Genomic DNA, 19,382 nt, shown 5'->3' on the forward strand with positions numbered 1-19,382 from the left:
GGATGCTGGATGAAATAATGCTTTTGTGTTTTTTAGGACTAATTTTAACCCTACATTTAAAGCTACAGTGTGTAATTTTCAGCAGCTTCTAATGTTTAGACTGTAGCGAAATGAACTGACCATTTCTCCCCCTCCGACTATACAAAGGCTGCATAGTCATGTTTGGATTTAATCTTCTGACCCATATGCAGAACTAAGTTTAAATTTGGGGAAAATTTGATTTAGTGACAAAACACTGAGAAACACACAGTTCTTGCTCCTTCAGGAGTGTGAGGAGGTTCCTTTGATAGGGGATTGAAAAAACAGAACTTACTTCAGAATACTCGGGGCGGACAGTGGAGGGAAGATGGCCTTGGTCCCGTGTGGGGAGGTTGACTGTATACCTCTGATAATGCAAGATGGTTGGAAATACAGAGTTCCAGGAGTCTGATGGAGCCGAGTTGGAAATGATTGTTGGTGGAGCGGGCAGGTAGTTAACCTGCTGGTAAATCCACAGGAGGTGAGTCTGTGAAGTGAATCTTCTTGAAACCAAGCAAGAGAAAAACCTAGAGACAACAAGCACAGGGATTGAGCTACTTCACAGGAGATAAGTTCACAGGAGATAATCAAACTACTAGAAAGGGTTTAACAAGAGATGGTCAGAAAGACTACCGGTAAATGTAAATCATCGAGCACTTACTGAACGCTCTGCTGAACTTTTAAGCACAGCACTCTGATGAAGCTGACAAGCTCCACCTGTGTAGGCAGCCCAGGTACTCCACCAAGATCCTCTCAGGAAAAAAAGATTCATCACTCACAAACGAACACACGGGAACCCTGACAGTCATGGTACAACATTTTCACAACGTTTGCATCACCTATTTTGTCAAGAGATGATGAGGTTTGTTTAGATTGATAACTTCATAAAAAGTATATTTTTATAGATTATATAGGCCTAACTTGCCGCAGTCACTTTGGAGCGATGAGTTCTGGCCTTTGAATTTTGTTTTTTACGTTTGTTTTTTTTTCCATTAAATCTGAAAGAAACCACTTCAGCTTCCGTCTCTGCGTTTGGGTCCCCTAAAACCTACACACAACCTGACAACCATCAGCTGTTGAGAAGAAGACATAGTCATCTGTGTCACTTTTCGATTTGCAAAGAGTCTCTTAAAGATAAAGCAGAATTAGGTGGTTTTCCCCTCATTAAGCTGTATTCTGATAATATCTCTGATAAATCTTTATACTCTTCACGGTCCCTCTATCTTATTATCAGTGAACCATTAAATCAGGTTTTCTGCACACTTTTTACACTTGTTTTGTCTTTGAAGTCAAACAGTTTAGTTTGCAGAACCACAGTTGCCTGCTTCACATAGTTGTCTCTCAGTTTGTTCTATTCAGCCTCTCTTGACCTGTTATTCTTAAAGTTCCTGCTGTTCCCAGTTCTTTGCACTGTGTGCTTCAGCTTCATACTGTTGGAATGTAACAGTAACAGGCAGTACCATGAGAAGAGTCATGGAGTATGACTCTACTCATGGGGGGGCTGTCCTTTTATCAGGCCTGATGCCCAGTTCACTGCACATGGGGAGCAGCGTACTGTGGGTTGGCTAAGTCCAGCTCTACTTTCATCTTATCTAACAATGTCTATTGTCTTTGCTGACATCTTTGTGTTAACTATGTCATTAAATTGCTCTCCTTGTTTCCTCTTCTTAGTTGGCCCCTTTTCTCACACATCCTGGTCTTAATTTCTACTTTGTTTACTTTCTCCTATTTATTTTTTCCTCATAGTTTTTATCTTATCACCAGCTCTACACCCTAAAATACAATGTTAAACCCTTTAAACTGTAATGTGGTTGAAATGGCTCTTATTACGGTAGACTGTTTACTTCATATTCATATATATATTTTTTTTAATAATGAACAAATCCCGACTTTTAAGGGTTAGTTCTACAAAGTTTCTTTTAAAGCTCTTAAATGAGAATAGTAACCAAGGATCTTCCTACGGTTATACAGAGAGTCAATGAGTGTCATTGTGTGTGTTTTGTAGGAACTCTGCTTACCCATGCAGACAAAGGCTGATAACAAGGCTGATGCCATTGCTGTTTACATTAGAAACAGTGCTTTAGCTCACATAGAGAGGCTGTTGAGGATTTCTTTTGTTTAGATGGACCCAGGAAAAGTTAATGTAAATGTATTTAAGAAGGAACCCATCTTTGTTTATCAAATCACGTCTTTGCGACGATACCAAAAAATGCATCCTCTGGGACTTGATGTAATTGTGATTTCATTGGTTCTGCTGACAAAAAAGTTTTGTTTTGTTTTTTCCAAAAAACGTTAACAAATTGTTGCTTTGTTTTCTCTCTATCTAAATATCAAGAAATATGTACACTGATGCTGATGTGCAGAAAAAAAGGAAATGTTTTTCCGTTAAAGATTTTTTGAAGAGAAGTACACTGTTTTGTAATAGTTGCCACAACCCAGCGTCAGTGTTAAGTTTAAGGCTCAGATATGTGACTGCGCTGTTGAGCATCAGCCAAACAATCCTTAAACTCTTAATAGAAAATTATTGTTTTCCCATTGAGTGACAGCCTTAACCAGCAGTTACTTTGTGTATTAGACCTTTAAAACTTTGCTCTAGCTTAAAAATCAATTACATGGCTCTTTAAATATGTGCCAAACTGCATTTCAATGCCTGCTGCCTGCTGTCATCACAGTAACTTGAGCTGCAGCTGTTGTGTAGATCATGTCTGGACCACTAAACTGGGGATTCACACCACACTTGACTTCTAACACGAATGTTGGACCACTCATTGGCATATTGAACGTCTGCTTTAGTGCTGAAAAAAAAGACTAGAAAACAATTATCACAAGAAAAAGATATAAGAATTAGGTAATTAAATTAAGTAATTTCCTTTTGGGATTATTAAAGTATTTCTGATTCTGATTCTAATAATATCAAGTCAACAGCAAGGAAAAGCTTAAAAATATTGTTTTTATATTAATGATGAAAGGAAATCAAAGTCTGAGAATTAGAAAGATTGTAAAAAGGTTAAGTTACCTTTGATGGGTGGAAAAAGGAAATGTTTGACGAAATTCTTTAAGTGTGTGAAAGTTTTTTTGTTTTTGTTTGATGCTATTCAAAACAGTTTTAACTAATCAATAGTGAGTTGTTTTTTTCCCCTTTAAGAAATATTCAGATCTTCAAGTGAAAAAGTTAAAAGCTTGCGGTGTACTTTAAACAGGCCACTGATTTTTATTAGTAAAGGATCAAAAGAGCAATCTTTTTTACAGTTACGCCAATAAAAGCAAAGGTACTTTGGGTTTTGATTGCCAAGTGCAACAGTTACTAAACTAGCTGCTGTGCTTCACTGCTGCAGAGTAAGGTGTGCATTAGTGATATTTGTTGTCTGGACAATTTTACATCTAAACATGGTTTTCAGCTAAGTTTTTAGTTACTGGTGATATCTGTTGCAGGCTCCAGCCTGTACTAAATGGTAAATGTAGAAAAAAAAAAGGAAACATGTTTGGTTTGGACTGTGCATAGAAGTACTTGAATCCATTTAGATTATCTGATTCAGATTAAATCAGCCTCATGTCTGAAACCAGCAGCTGTAACACTGCAGTCACTGTTTCCCAACTAATGACAGACTTCTCTTTCTCTTGATTATGATATGGGATACAGAAGTGATTTAAAGATAATCGTGAGATAATTTGCAGAGTGTTGATTCTGTTTCTGCACTTTTGTTGTAGTCTAAACTTATACAGTTACTTGAGCCAAATAGCTGGACCTTTATTGCGGCCCTCTTCAGTCTCACTATGGTGACATGTGAGACTGAAGTAGGCAGCATGTTTCTGTGAGGCTGGTGACTGACTGGTTACATATGTTTCACATTCTTTTTAGTTTCATTTAAAGATGTGTGGAACAAAATGCTATCCATCTGTGCATACTTAGCACCTAACTCATATCAATACTTATTCTCGATATTTCCCCATATTGCTGAGTCCTCTGCATATGCAACTACGCCAGCAAGTTATAAACAACCCATAATGTGTCAGCAGGCCAGGCATGGACCGGTCATGCTATTGCACCTTGGTCTGAGTGGAGAGCACTAACATACAATCTCATGTTATTGCTGCCTGGCACTGAGGCAACAGATTTAACACATTTCTGAGACATTTTTTTCCCTCTTTGACTCCAAAATTCCCCAAACTTACATACTAATGTTATGCCATTAAAGATTTTTTTTTCGATTTGTGTTTGTTCACACTGGCACAACATTTACATGCTACGCATTTAGAAGCATTTGAAATAAAAGATGCACAGATACAAAAACCAGAAAGTTTGATGTCATGCCAGCAAGAACACTGTGTACTTTGTTGGCACGACTAAGATATATTGTAATTCCTTTTTTTAAAAATAAATAGCAACAGGATGGCAACTGCATGCTACTTAAGTTACAATTTCTTTGAACGCTGCTGGAACAAAGGAGGGAAAAGGTTGAATTGTTGTTCATGAGGTATTTACTGCCAAACCTCTCCCTCATTCGCTCTCCCTCATACACACACACACTCACACACAGCACAGAGAGCTGTGTGTTTTTTGGATTTTACCTTGAGATTCTGTGTATTTTCAACCTTATTTACAGCCTTGTTTTCCGTGCAGGCTTGGCAACCTGCAGCACAGAATGTTGCATTGGCCTATGCTTTCCTTTACACTTACAGTTGTGTTTGAAAGTTTCCGTACTCTTCTACTAAAGACAGAAAAAAACAGCTAGAAAACAGTAAAATAAGTTCAAATTGCCAAAAGTTTTAATATTCAGGAAAGGTTCAGTCAAACTTCTGCACCTATGTTGGTTCACTGTTCATATCATGAGCAAGGTTCTTTAATTTGTCTTTTATTATTATTATTTTTTTTTTAAACAAAAATTTAAAGTCAATATTTAATTTTACTAAATTATCATTCAGTAAATTTTTATTTACCATTACTTTTTTCAGTTCTATGTTATTCGAATTAGTAATGTGAATTAATCGTGTTTTTTAATGGGAGGGTATGTAAACTTTCAAGCACAACTGTATATCATGTTTCATTTATCCTTGGAATTCAAAATGTCCAACTTTCGACTTAAACTGGAAAATCATTATTATTAATTAGAAAGTCTGTGCAACAAGATGGAAGCAAAGCTCACATTGAATTAAAATGCAACTTGCATCAACGATAGTTTAACTTTCCTTCTTTTACCATTTTTAGCAGTTCTTCATTATGTATGTTGCATTAAGTCATTTTTTCAGGTACTTCTTATAAATGTTTCAGTGACTAAATGTTTTGATGGTGTGTATATATAAATATATATATGCAGAATGATGCCAAGAACAGTGTTTTTGCAATTGTTATGGTTGGAGAAGTGGCCGCAGTGGCCATGAATAATGCAAGAGTATACCAACAGAAAAGTTTAATACATTTATTTTGGAGAATATGTCGGTCAAACTTGTTAAATTAGATTTACCAGGATAACAAAACACACCATAACAGGTTCAAGGTTAAATGGTACTAGCCTCAATACACAAACACATATCTACTGTAAGCATTTTTTTTTTTTGGTGATTTCAAAGAAGAAATATAACCTGAATTTAACCTTTTTGAAACCATCTTGTATGATGGACTGCAACATTTTTTTTGTATTTTTTTTTTTGTATCACTAATAGGTAGAGAAAAGTTCAGCCAGGTTCACTGCAGCAGTTTCTTCTTTCCAGCTTTAAAGGGCTCAGTATCACTTGTCTTTTGGGCAGAACATAAAACATAAGATGCTTAAGATTTTTTTTTTTCATTCCAGAGTAAATCTTCAGAAGATTTAAGGCAGCCTGGTTGACTTCTATCCGTGACTGACCCACCGTGGTAAATTTAGTACAGCCAAAGCTTTTTTTTTTTCCTCCTCCTCTTTATCACAAGAACTATGTGGAGCTAAGTGTCGCTCAAAATAACAGCACTTCAGACTCTTCTCACACGAGCTTACTTTTCTTGTGCAGTGCGGTGAATTTAAGAAAATGAATGGCAGAGATTTCAGCTCAGCTGTTCTACTTTTAGCTCAGGCTATTTATCTCTAATAATATATTAAGTAGATACAGTTTTTTTTTTTATCTTTGCTGCGCTGACATGTTCAATAGATGGTTCAAATGAGTGGAAAAAATGTAACATGTTGTAGAAAACCTCCTGAGAGGCTTTCTTATGAAGAGTTTTTATGTAGTTCTGTTGGACATGTTTGTTTGAGGCAAGATAGAAATAAAATGAGGGTCTCCTTTCTGTTGTTGGATTTATTTTCAAAGATACATCATGACAATCTTGGGTTTTAAATATATTTAAACTTTATAATATTCTGTAATAATCATAATGTTTCAGATTTAAAATGAAATCACTCAACTCAGTTGTTGTTGCTGTTTTATATATATTTAATATGCCCAACTCGGATATGTCTGTTAATCTTACTTCAGTGGAGTCTTGTCTTATTCTTGCTACAAAATCAACTTACAATGTTACTATGATCACATTTTATTTAATTTGGAAAAATTATTTTATTAAAATTAAAATTAAATGTATTCTCTTGAAAAACTTCACTTCCTGGAACAATGAACACATCTACATGTTCATCTGTCCCCACTTGAATAACATTTGGATAGATTTTTGATGCTCAAATGTTTCAGGATGTTCGTTTAACAAACTTATCAAGAAAAACTTGGTCGATTTTAATCCCTGGCTAATTGCTTATTGAATTACTTGCTGAATTTCGACTGGCTCAAGGTTCCGTAAAACTTCCATTCCATAACTTTCAGCACTAAACATCCATTTATTCTGTCTTAGTGTTATATTTTGATAAACCATGGAGAATAAAATCATGTAGAATTTTTTTACAATTTTTATCCTGTGAAAAGGATACATTCTTTATTGAACTGATTCTGATCATGTTATGATGTGTAGGTTATGTAAATGAGCAAGGTTCAGACAGAATGAAAAATACAGGCTCTAAATGACAAAGAGGGGGAAAATTACAACGAGAATCAGTTGTAGAAAAATAAGAACCAGAGAGCTCATTTGAAGGGGAGGTCTGGTGAAAAACATAGCAGGATAGATGAGAGTAATCAGGTGGAGATGAACAGCTGAGACCAGTGAGTACAAGGATTTAGTGGAGTGAATTGAAAAAAGTGTGGATAGAAATAATACAATAAATGGAAACTTGAACAAGAATAAAATAAAATGCCTTAAAATAAAAAATAAAAAAACAACTGGGGAGAAACAGAGAAAAACAAAAAACTCAAACACCTAGAGATCAGGACTGTGTTGGGACCGGTTGATTATTCTAAATTTTAATAGATTACGACCCCTGATCAAACTAAACATAAATCAGATTGACCTCCTACTTGAAGAAAATTCTCAGTTTGAGTCACATAACTACATTCCCTTCCAGTTTATACTATTTACTTAGACTTAGAGACTCAGGCAGACTTTATTGTCATTTTGTACATTCAGTACAGCTCTAAGACATTTTCATTTAAAGTGCAGCAGTGATAAAATGTAAACCTAAGATTGGTATATGTTTTACAATTTCCAACATTCAGCGTTTTATTATACTATACAATTTACTTCTCTTTAACATTTGATTGTGTTTCAAGATAGGTATAGCAAGAATAAAATAGATATATATTGCTCTTTTTAACAGCTCTTATGTTTATATTTGTTTTAAAGCTGAATTATGATTCATTGCCATCTGGACTGAAAAACTTTGGCTGCTTTTGGGGGGCCAGAAGTTTCATATTAGCAAGAGAAAAAAAAAGGGTCACTGCTGGAAACGAGGGCAAGGCCTGAGTCAACAGGGCAGAGGAGGGGTCCCACATCTTCTCTAGAACTCCTTAACACAGGCCAGAAGTAAACAGGGAAAAAGCATCTGCTCGGCAATCCTACTTCTCAATTCACTCGTCAGGTCAGCTTCATTTTTCCTGTCATGTGAGCGCTTCTTTGTGCATCAACGGTCAGCCGATTTAGTTGTTTTTTCCAAGTCGGTTTTACTCTACATTAGCCTTTTCGCTGCAGGAGACGCAGGGTTGAGTGAACCTTGTGATGTGTTCCAGCCAAATGTGAGGCTGCATGTTCGCCTTTGTTTTCCATGTGCCCGCTCTTCCATGAGAGCACCTGAGCTTTGAAGCCGCCTGTTGTCCAGAAGAGCCATCTCTGCATATGTGGTTGTGTTTGTGAAATACATAAGAGAGAGGGAGGGAGAGAGAAAGATTAGAGCAGGGATGCAAAGCAGAGGAGATAACTTTGATCACGACAGAGTGTCACTAATGTCTCATTTCGGTCTGTAAGAACATCTGAGCCACCCTCACCGAAGTGGATGAAGAGAAAGTAGTGACCAGCAGAAGAAGGATATTTCCTTTTTTATTTTAAAAGTGATTGCTGCCGTTTTTAAAAGGCAGGACTTTAGATTTTTGCTTGGTTATTATTTTAAGATTTTAAGGTGAAAATCCTTAACCATGCTTAACATTCTTCTGTCAGCACTTCTTGATCCTGAGAAGCGTCTAAGGACTTTTAGACGGAGTGAGAGGCTTGCATCTGTATTAGTATGTATTATTTTAGTAGATCCTCACAGTTTTATGTGTTTACTGTCAGATATGTTATGAATGACACTTTTTTTTTCAGGAAATTGATAGTGGACCCTGATGGAAGAGTTTTTATTGGCTTTTCTGTTCATTTTGTGTGTTTACCTGATTAGGTAAGGGGGCTTAGAGTTTTTCCGTCTTGATCCACTTTAACCCGCCTTCACAGAGGTCATCTATTACTTTTCACCTTCAAGGCATCTTTGCTGCTCCGCACTCGTGGTATTTTGGTCTTGTAGGATTACGCCTGGTGGGAATTAACTCTTTAAAGACCACCTACGCTGACACCAAGCCCTCCTCCACTGCTGAGGAGGAAAGAAACACAGGAAGTGATCATTAGGGGGAGTGAGATCTGGGGAATGCGATTGCTTGGTTTGTTTGGAAAAGACAGGGTGTGTCTGGGTTTATATGCTCTCAATTACTCTAACTACAGTGATTTTATTTTTTTAAGTTTAGCATTTTGTTTTGCTCTGGTTGACCCAACCCTATAATGCAAATGAAATGTGCTAGAAACTGAACCGGGAAACAAGGCAGACTGAACTGACTCATCCTGTAGTTAGGAACTGATTACTTAACAGAATGGCATATGAGGTTTATTGTGCATTGACTTTTAAACCACAATACAGGTGATATTCCTTTCAGTTTTTAAAATCTATTTCAAAGTACAAACAATTTTTGTAATTGTTCATAAAAAACGGAAAGCAGGACAAGGACATAAATTTATCTTATGCAACAAACCATCATGGCTTACTGCTCACATCATTTTATGTTTATATTCTTAAAAAAGCTTTAAAACACCACAAAGTAGCTCTTTTAGTCAAACACAAGAGTGACAGTGGCCACGGATTTTTTCCCCCCGCCCCACTGCTGTACCTTCCCTCCCTCATGCAGCAAAAAATGCACACTGCTATTGTTCCACCCTAGTTTTTACCGTTACTGTTACTGTTTTCAGGCTTGCTTTTTTTTTTTTTCTGGGATAGATTTGCCAAAACATGTTTAACTACAGGATGCAAAACCTGTCTCCCTCCTAAATAGCGTGATTGCTTGACACTCCCATGCTGTACACATCATAGAGTCATCTTTAAATTTTCTCACCAAAGGATGAGCCATACTTAATGAGGTTCACAAATCTCCTATTGTTTGGTCTGATCGCTTCGGGTCTTTAATGTCACACAAGGAACCAAGTGTTTGTGTTTTGCCACTGGATAAGTGGCTTAAAAAAAAATGGATGATATGGCTTGCCACCCAGAGAGGTGTAATATTCAGGTCGACAGGTGCAAATGTGCAGCGAATGAAAAACTGTGCAGCAAATGGTGAAACTGCAGAGAACACGTGAATGTTTTAATTTAAATAGACAGAAGGGAAGCGCTGCAAAGGCCAAAAACAACAGGTTAAATTCGCCATTGAGCACCAGACTACCAGGAGGAGTCGACTACCAAATCAGATGTTATCTTATAAAGTATCTGAAGCACAATTTCACATTTGTTTGGAGACAAACTGCACGTATTTGGTGGTATCTTTATGTTACTCAGCAAATTTCTATATTTTTATATAAACTTGTTTAATTCTTCAATATTATGCCCAAAAAACATCAGTGATGCCCTCTTTGGCCGAAAATGCACCCACTGCAGTGATGTTTTACAATTGACTGAAAAGGTACAACTTGTTTCTAGTCCATGTCACAGCCCTCGCGTTTAGGAATAATGCCGCGTTGATTCCAGAACTTGAAAATGGGACGTCGGATTGATATAATCTTGGGGGGTGTTAGTGATTCAGTTTCCTGCTTGTAGACTGGTTCTCTCCACAGTTTGTATAAGGCCACTACAGTCATGTTACAACTATAACAATAATAAAAAAAACTGTTCTGCTTATTATTCCAACATCTGAATACAAATGAACGTTTTAAACGTAGACGAACTACCAAGCTGAGTCGGGACTTTGAATTTTGATTATAGCGAATATTGATTATTACATTTGTTTTAGGTGAGGATAGTTTTACCATTTAGTCTGTATAATGTTTTATTTTAGGTAGGTACTTAGATTTTTTTTGTCATATCAAATTCCCTGTAATTTTCTTTCCTGGCCACACCCTCCCTGCTCTTTCCCAAGCTTGACTGTCTCCTGGCACTGTCCACTGGGGGAAGGGTTGTGCTTTTATAACAAAGTTAGATCTGCTCAGTGAAATGTGAAAGTGTAAAAGACAAAAATTATTCAAAACTAAATTGGATAATTCTAAACTCAACATTTTAATATGATTGGGTTAGCAAGAAAAGAGAATTAATCTTAATTAATTAATTAAATAAGTCACACAAAAATGCTGTGATTCATGCAGAATAGTATTTGCTGTGGTATGTATGAACCATTGCCTTGCCCTCTCACCCTCCCATAAACGTGACCGCAACACACACAAACAAATCTTTTATGACTTTTGATTTTGTTTTTAGCATCTCTACTTTGTAAGTGGGATCCCCAAATAAGAACTCGTTTAGGATCTCTCTGATGCGCCCCTGCACAGCAGCCCCAGAGTAATGATGAACGTTTCCTCATCGTCTCCCAGGGAATGTGAGCATTCAGCATCAACAGGACAGCGGTGTCGCTTCTCCTCATTGTATCCCAGGCTGTTTAATTCTGAGAAAATAGAAAGGGGGTAGATGATACTCGCCGTGATTTAAAATTATTACTAGTGACCTATTTTTAAAGGCTCAATGAAAACATTGCATACTGCAGATTTATATTTAATCGGAAATTTTACATAAAATATGAATGGTTCTGAATCGGTGGTGCGTTAGGGTTTCTTTTTTTGTTTTGCCCCCCTACTTATGCGAAATGGTTTTGCCCTGCACGTTCACGACACGGCCGTTGCTCACAGATCCGAGAGCAGGAGGGGGAGAGGTTTCCTCAGCCTGCCGTAGCCATTGCAGCATACTGTCCCACTGATGAATACTCCCCCCAACTTTTCATCCAGAGGTTAGCAACAGAACGCCACAACGAGGAGGGAATATCTTCATTTTGCTCTGTTTTTTACCCCCTTTCAACCCGACTTTCTCTATCCATGATACCATTCCCGACTGGACCAAGGTTAGCGTCACAGGCGGCGAAGATAAGATAATGAACTTTGGACTTTCCGCACGGCTTTTCATGACATGTTTCCCGTCGTCCCGGATAAAATAAAATAACAAGGCAGCCCGTCGTGGCGGCAGCTGCTGGGAGAAATTTTGCTGGGGGGAAAAGAAAAAAACAGCACTGTGACCCAAGCGGTTAACCAAAGACAAGCGACAGGAGCAACTTTAAACCTGCTGCTGTGGAGGAATAGCAGAGGAAAATGTCCTCCAAAGCTTCAAATAAGGTGGGTACCTGGCCGGAGGAAACTCCACTAACAAGTCTGTTCTGTATGCTGCTGGCTTATGTAAGAAAATATCATATAATGTATAGGCGGGCCTAAGTGTACATTTGGTTGATAACTTTTACTGCTGCTCAGAGTAATGGAATAAGGAAAACGCTGGTGGTGTTTTGTGTTTGTCTTTCGGGCTTTGGCTGTATTTTGAAGTGGACACCTCTTGAATGATTGTACTGTGTTTGATTTAACAGAATAAAACATTAGATGTTTATATAATTTTGTTTTCCTTTACTGGTTGGGGCTAATAATAAGTCACCCTGCTTGTTTTAGAGCTGGTCCTTTTAAAGTTATTGGTCAAAATATGGAGTTATGTTATAAATCTGAAGAATAAACTCTGCCTGTCCATTATTTTGATATTCAAGTTGTTTTAATAACTTTTAAGGTAATGATACACCATAGAGCAGAACTTAAAAATAATCTGAACATCCAGTATTAATCATATCTGACATGCTTGTCTTGTTTTCTTTATAGGTGTTGAGTCAATAGGTTTCCTAATAGCTATAAATGGGTTTGTCTTGAAAAAATATGACACTTAATATCTTTCTAATAAGGAATCTTAATTGGATTTCAAATTAGGGTCATGTGAGGTTTTAAGAACAGCTTCATCATATGGAGGCTGCTCTATTCCTATATTTTAACCCCATTTAAAAATAGCCTGCATCCTAAAATACATTTAAAAGGCTTTTTTTCCTTAAAAGTTTAAATTCTTTTATTAACTGGATTAATTAGACTCAAGACTTAGTTTTCTCTTATTTCATGTTTGTTTCATATGCCTTCATTTTTCACTTTGACAAGTCTGGAATGTGTAGAGTTTGTCCAACAGTGGTGGTGCTATTCAGGTTTGGCAGGTTGATCCAGTTAGACGAAACCAGCTGCATTAGTCAACCGATGACGTTTCTGTACTGTACATGATGGTTGGGTCACACCTTCATATAAAACTTACTATAGCAATACAGGTCCTGCTAGTAACAAACCTCTAACAGTCAGTATCTCCACCTCTTTACATCTTTTTTTGTTTCTAATTTTGAAAATCTCCTTTGCAGCCTGTGCTTTATTTTTCGGCAGTCTGTCACTTTCAGTTTGAAATCAAAAGTATGCTCTGAATTTCTATTTCCTTGAATGCAGCAGTTGGTAATTACATAACATGCTATGCTGCAACAAATGGCTCTTAAATGAAAGAAAATATAATTATTTTTGTGATGAATTAGAAAGAAGTAGTAAACTCCCCTGTAAAGACTAAACCATCTTTACAGCTTTCTGAATAAAGTTTTCCCTTCCTGTTGTGTTTTTGTTGGATTAACGAGTGCTGTAATTTCGTCCCAGACATAAACGGATGACTTCATGGCCTAAAGTAACATTTGTCGTCAGCGGTACACCTTTAAACTTAAAAAAAAAGTAAAGATTACATATTTACAATTTTAAATAACTGTTTTTTCCCCCCTGAAATTCATTCATCAGCAGTTTATAATAAGAAATAGTTTTGAATATGATAATAAAAATACATTTCTAAATTAAGCACCTCCTTTATCAGCCTAATCTAAGGTATCCCCACACTAAAAGCCTTAAGTATTTATTTTACTAAATACCTTTTTTCTAATCCAAGAAACAAAAATAAATGGTTACAGATGTTATTCAGATTAGCTTAATTTTATGGGTACATGCACAGCACATAGCCATTGTTTGAACTTTTAGTGTCTTCTCGAGGTCAATTTTATGGCAAAAGGCTTAAATGAAAGAAAGGAATATGATATGCCAGCATGCTAGAATAAAGATCACTGTGTTCTTCCAATCTTATTTCATTTTTCTGTATATTATTTGCTCCTTCTTTGCTGTGATGTATTTTGGATGAAACTTGCATGATTTGGTTAACACATTTTACAGGTCACATAAAATTAAAGAAACCCAGTATAAGGTTTCAAAGAAAAAGTCTAAAACGTTTTCAGTCAGCCAGCCTTAAGGCTGATTTATACTTCAAAACCAGGTTATCTGCGTAGGTGTCGCTGTGAACGCAAAGATGTCCCCGCCCCCTCCGCAGACGCTCTACTGCACCTCTCCTAAATTTTAGGTGACCGCAGACAGGAGGTATCTGATTGGTCAAATTTGCCTCCGCTCTAAACTATGAGTATTTCCTCTTTGGTACCTTACCGGCTTGTTTTGTTTGTATGACCACCATTGTGGAAAACGACTTGTGAAGATGGACCAGCTAGAAGAGCGAGGTGCGCAACAACGCTGGGACCCTTTTTCCACCTGGACCCCCGCTCTTTTTCACCCTCATGTCCTTGTGTTGTCGCACAAACTTGCCCCACTTCCTCACCGCCTCGGCCGTATCTAGACCCGCAGCGTATAGTGCAGACCACACTCAAAATAAACATAAATCAAAAATATGTCTGTGTCAAGCTCTGCTGCGGGGAGTATAACCAGCCCTTTAGTCTTTACTAATACTTTAAGTGAACAAAGGTCCAAATAAGAAGTATTTTTTATACATAGACACAGCGTACAAATCTTGCCACTCTATATGAGGCCCAAATCATTGAGACAAAACCTGATGACAACTTGCGAGGCATAACTTGTAACTATGGCTAACATGACCTGGTTTTGTAGTTTTTCCATATCTTGTAGTATCAGACAAACAATATGCTCTCGGCTTCCTCTTGATGAGACACCAGGATGTATCAGTGTTTATTATCTGCTGTGCATCCAGATGATGATAAACTGCTGTTCAGTGTTGCAGTTAGAAGGATAACACATCTTGGAGGTCAGCACTGATGCCCGTTACTGCAGGGTGGAATGTTTGATAAAAGTTTGTGAAGGCTTTGGAAAAAAAAAAAAACATGGAAGTTTTTTAATCCTGTTACTCTTTTCAGTTTTTGATAAGCTGTGGTTCCCCCAAAAAAGAAAAAAGAGAAAGAGACCTCGTCATTTGCTGTTAAAATACAAATATCTTTGAACATTAGCCAACCAAAATTTTTAATCGTTAAAAGCTTTTTTTTTTTTTCTTTTGGATTGGCAACGATGCTATGTACATGTGTTCTCCGACTCAACGTGTGTCTTTATGATGTAACATAGACCTTACTTTTTTGAATGAGGTTGGTTTTCCCTCAAATTGTGTTGACAGTGTTGCCGAGTTTATAAACAGGCCTCTGAAACACGTCGTGCTTATTTCTGCTTTCTCTGCTTCTGGTAGTAAAGTGAGTCAAATGTTTTCTAATTTATACAGATTTATGTGGTTATATAAATAAACCTTACTTCATTAGAAGTGCCTGTTCACGTGGAACTTTTATTAATCTGTCATATACTTTCATAAATATTTAATATTGGGTATTATTCAGACATTCAGATATACATTGCTAACAAGTGACTCTATTCTTGTCAGACTAATTGAAATCTAGATTTACAAACCGCTGCTTCAGTTTTCATTCATGAGGGGGAGTGTTATTCCTATTCCGTTCAACTAGCCTTCAGCTGTTCCTACCTGCTTTTGTGAATACACACAAAAGTGAAATGTAACTCAGAGTGTCAGCGATCCCTCCGGCCTTGACGCTGCTTGTGTTTTGACTGAAACGAGTGCAGGAAGCATTTGCATGAAGGAGGTTGCATTAATTAAAGTTGAACAGCGGGCCAAGAACAGCCTCTATTTAGCTTTGATGATTACACATCTCCATTTACATTACTGAAGAAGGGAATGGCAATTAGAAAACGGCGTGCTAGAGAGAGAAAGAATCCTGATGATGTTTTTGTTCTCAGCTCTAAGCTCCCCATTGTGAGCTCTGGGTGATTAATATGGTAGGGAGCTACTAATATCTGCTGTCTTTCACTGAAAATAATCCTGCAATTTAAGCAAAAATACATAAAAAGTGTAGTTTTGGCTCTGTAAAGCATCTTGTATGTACTAATGAACTATTCTAGTAGATATGTCTGATATGGGTCAGAGTGCATTAGTTATTGGACTTTACATAGGGGCACTTTTAGAAGAGCACACCTGCATACAGATAAATAGCCACCCTTGCATCAATGAGCAAATCTTCAATTGTACTATAGATGGTTGAGTTTAAGTGGTCAGAGTCCCTCAGTAGACGAGGTGGGAGCTGTGTCTGAGGCCAACTAGTTATTGAGGGAAAAAGCCTCTTGTTCTCAGCTACTATGACTTACTTTTTACTACCTTTATCCATTCATACCAGAGGACTATACAATTCTGCGCAACTGTTAATCATATATAAAATGCGTGACAGCGGAACCTTTTAGCATCAAACTTAAGGTCTTAATAAAATATCACTTTCCAATTTAAGGGAAACCAGCTGTCTGTGTTTTCGCACTGCAAGGGGATTCGGGACTGTGACCGTTATCAAGGATATCTGACCTGCTTATCCTTGTCATCTCTGGAGGGAAATCCAGGCCAGATACGCACAGCTGGGGGCAGGTTGATAGCAGATAAAGCGAAAAAAGCATGGGGAGGGGGAGAAAATGCCTTCTCCTGAGGGAGGAGGGGTTATTGGAGAGGTGAAATGGAGAAAGGAAGGAGTGGGAGGGAGAGATGCACTAGCTCTAATCTGAGTCACATGGCAGTTCTTAAAAAGACTGCTGCTCTTTTCCTATAATCACAGAATTATAGCTCTTGGACTTGCACTTTAAATTCTTTTTTAGTTGAATGCAATAAGAATTTGTTTATGGAGAGGGCCAAATGTCAAAGGTCTATATGTAGCTAAAAAAACAAAGCATTGCGAGATTTTGGTGTTTTGGTGTACTGAAAAGTTTTTTTAAACATTTATTTCACACATCTTAAGAGAGTTGTGTTTTTTGGGCTTGTTTTGGAAATCGGTGTGAAATAAAGCTTTTTTTTTTATCAGACAGGGGTTTATATTTCCTCTCATCTTTGTTGCTTTATGTCTCTTTACATTGTGGACCTGCCCTCAAGGTGACCTGGTGTTATTTGGCCTTTATACGAAGTAGTGCTGTATTAAAATGGTTCCCATCACCTCTTGCCAACCTGTAAGCTCTCTATTTATTTCAGATTAATGGAAATGTCCCTTTCTTTCACTCAGGGATGGGTTGTTCTCTTTTTAGTTGTGCGACCACCCCAGGAAAGCTCACTCGAAATCAAGCCTGCCTCTTGACCGTCAGGCCAACGTGAAACAGGTCTCTGTAGGGATTAATCATTTTTACAACAGGCATAAGGGATTTGACACAGGGTGTTTTGTGTGTAAGAGACAGAGATAGATGGCGGTATTGGGGGAAATACAAGAAAAAGTGCATGTGGCAGCTGTGGCTCAGCTGGTTAGGGAAAAGAAAAAGAGACGGGAACAGATTCATCCCAGGGCTTTTTGCCCTACATGTCTGTACAAACACACACATGTACTGTCTGCCATGTGCTCATTTGCCTGTGTTTCAGTATTGGATGGGCAGTTTATTCAGTCTGGGATACAGTCGCCTGTCTGAGGGAGACAGTTTGGATTCCCAGCTGAAATTATTAGCTTTCTGGAGTAAAAAAATTGCTAATTCAAGGAAACTTTTTTTTTTTTTTCTTAACTGCTTTTTCTTTCTAGCAATGAACAAATTTAACCAATCCCTTATAATGCTAAACTATGTCTTTTTGACAGTTCATCCAACAACAAACTCAACCATGTTGTCTGTTTCATTGGCATAAAAAAAGTGATTTTATTTTATTTTTATCAAGATAAACCTTATCTCCTATTTCAAAACCTCCCCTAGTCTGAACACATTTTCATTTTATTTCTAGATTGATAGCATTACAGATTAGAAACGAACTACATGCCACCATTTGCCCAGTTTTAAAAATCTTAGTGTGAACGCAAACTGGGCTGACTAAGGTGGTGGGCTTTCTAACTTATACTGATCACTGGACCTCAAGTAAGTATAAAAACTTAGTTGAATACCATATTTGCAAAGTAAGTAAGGTAAAATGGAGATTGCATAAAGTCCGAAAAGCAATAATTGGCTTTATAAGACCTATCTTTCACCAACAATCAGCATGGTCATGTTGACAGAAATAAAGGTAGATGGGGAAAAAAAAAATACCAACGGCGACGTCCCAAAAAACTTCAACTACCATGTGTGCTATTTTAGTTGTTGGTGTCGGTGGATGTGTTACAAGGGCAATTCCTACATTAGCTTTGTTACACAAACCTGTCAGTTTATAGCAGGTTAGGCAGTTTGGACTAGGGGTGGGTGATATGGGAAAAAAAAAGAAGTTTGGTTATATATATATATATATATTTTTTTTAATCTGTAAGTAAAGCCAGTAAAAAAGAAAAAGAAAAGCAAGGAGTGTAAACAAATTACTTTTGTTTGTGCCTTGTCATTTGGGTAAAACCAGACCAGTTTCATGTAAGGGATTACATAAACAAAGAGAGAAGTAAAAAAAAGTGCATCACTTTGTTATTCACTATGATTGGTCTGTCAGGTTGGAAGTGTGTCTGGTGCATTGGTGGATCAGCATAGAACTGCCCTTTATAGAATGTGACCTAAACGATCCTACGATCTCACTGGTAGATCCTACATGTTTCAATCTTTCACGATTTAATATTGTCGTATTTTGCATACCCATAGTTTGGACTGTCCACACAAGTCGGCTATAAGCTTTTCCTTCCTGAGATCAGGTTTCAGATGTTGTTGGTTTTGCTGCTTGTTGTCTTGTGTTGACCCCCCCCCCCATCCAATCCAGAAGTTAGACCGTTACACTCAGATGTTTAATAGATGGACCTTAGGTGACTTATGCACTTTGATCAAGGCAAAATAGATTGGTTGGTATGATTTATTTATCATAAAGTAGGCTATGGGAAAATTGTAAATAAAATAAAAAAACTTATTGTAGATTGTCAGAGTTTCTAAAAGATCCCAGAGGAAAGAAGGAATTGTTGTGTGGTTTGTACTCATCAGCTAAAGGTAGATGGCTCATTTTCATGAACTTAAAATGTCAAGGAAAAACTGACTAAAGCTGGGAATCGACACAATGGCCAAAAGAGGAAATCAGCAGTGCCTGAGAAGGACAATCCTGAGCATGGCTTAAGCTGTGCTGCAGTTTAAAATTGTTTACCCCTTTTTCTCTCTGGCTTTACCTTTTCTAGCTTTGTTTAGGCTTAAAAGTATGAAAATTGAGCAAAGCAAGGCAGATGTATAAAAACGAATAGAAAATGCTTAACCTCTAAACAAGAGTAACAGAAATGTTCAACTTTGTAAAACATGTTTGTATCTGGGGTCCTTTTTACTTATTTAGCTACAGTTGTTCCCACGGTCTTGAGATGATAATGCATGCTGCACAGACATGGCGGCACTGCCGCATACAGACATTGTAATTGTACAAATCCAAGTCTTCTGTATCCAGTATGGAGTAAAGAGGTACTTAAGGTAA

At 37.3% G+C, this 19,382-nt stretch overlaps 1 protein-coding gene across 8 annotated transcripts in view; it reads left to right on the forward strand.

The window, feature by feature from the left end:
- The window catches only part of tjp1 (tight junction protein 1), a 126,287-nt gene that overhangs the window by 59,689 nt on the left and 47,216 nt on the right, over window positions 1-19,382 (forward strand). The window contains exon 1 of one of the 8 annotated variants that reach the window (XM_015384627.1): window positions 11,502-11,965. The exons of the other annotated variants lie outside the window; for them this stretch is intronic. Within the exon in view, the coding sequence (XP_015240113.1) occupies window positions 11,942-11,965 (24 nt within the window). The 5' untranslated portion in view covers window positions 11,502-11,941. Of the gene's footprint in view, window positions 1-11,501; window positions 11,966-19,382 lie in introns of those variants that run through there. 8 annotated transcript variants of the gene reach the window in all.

The sequence above is a fragment of the Cyprinodon variegatus genome, unplaced genomic scaffold, assembly GCF_000732505.1.
Source record: "Cyprinodon variegatus isolate N-32 unplaced genomic scaffold, C_variegatus-1.0 Scaffold15, whole genome shotgun sequence".
In the NCBI taxonomy this organism is placed as follows: Eukaryota; Metazoa; Chordata; class Actinopteri; order Cyprinodontiformes; family Cyprinodontidae; genus Cyprinodon; species Cyprinodon variegatus.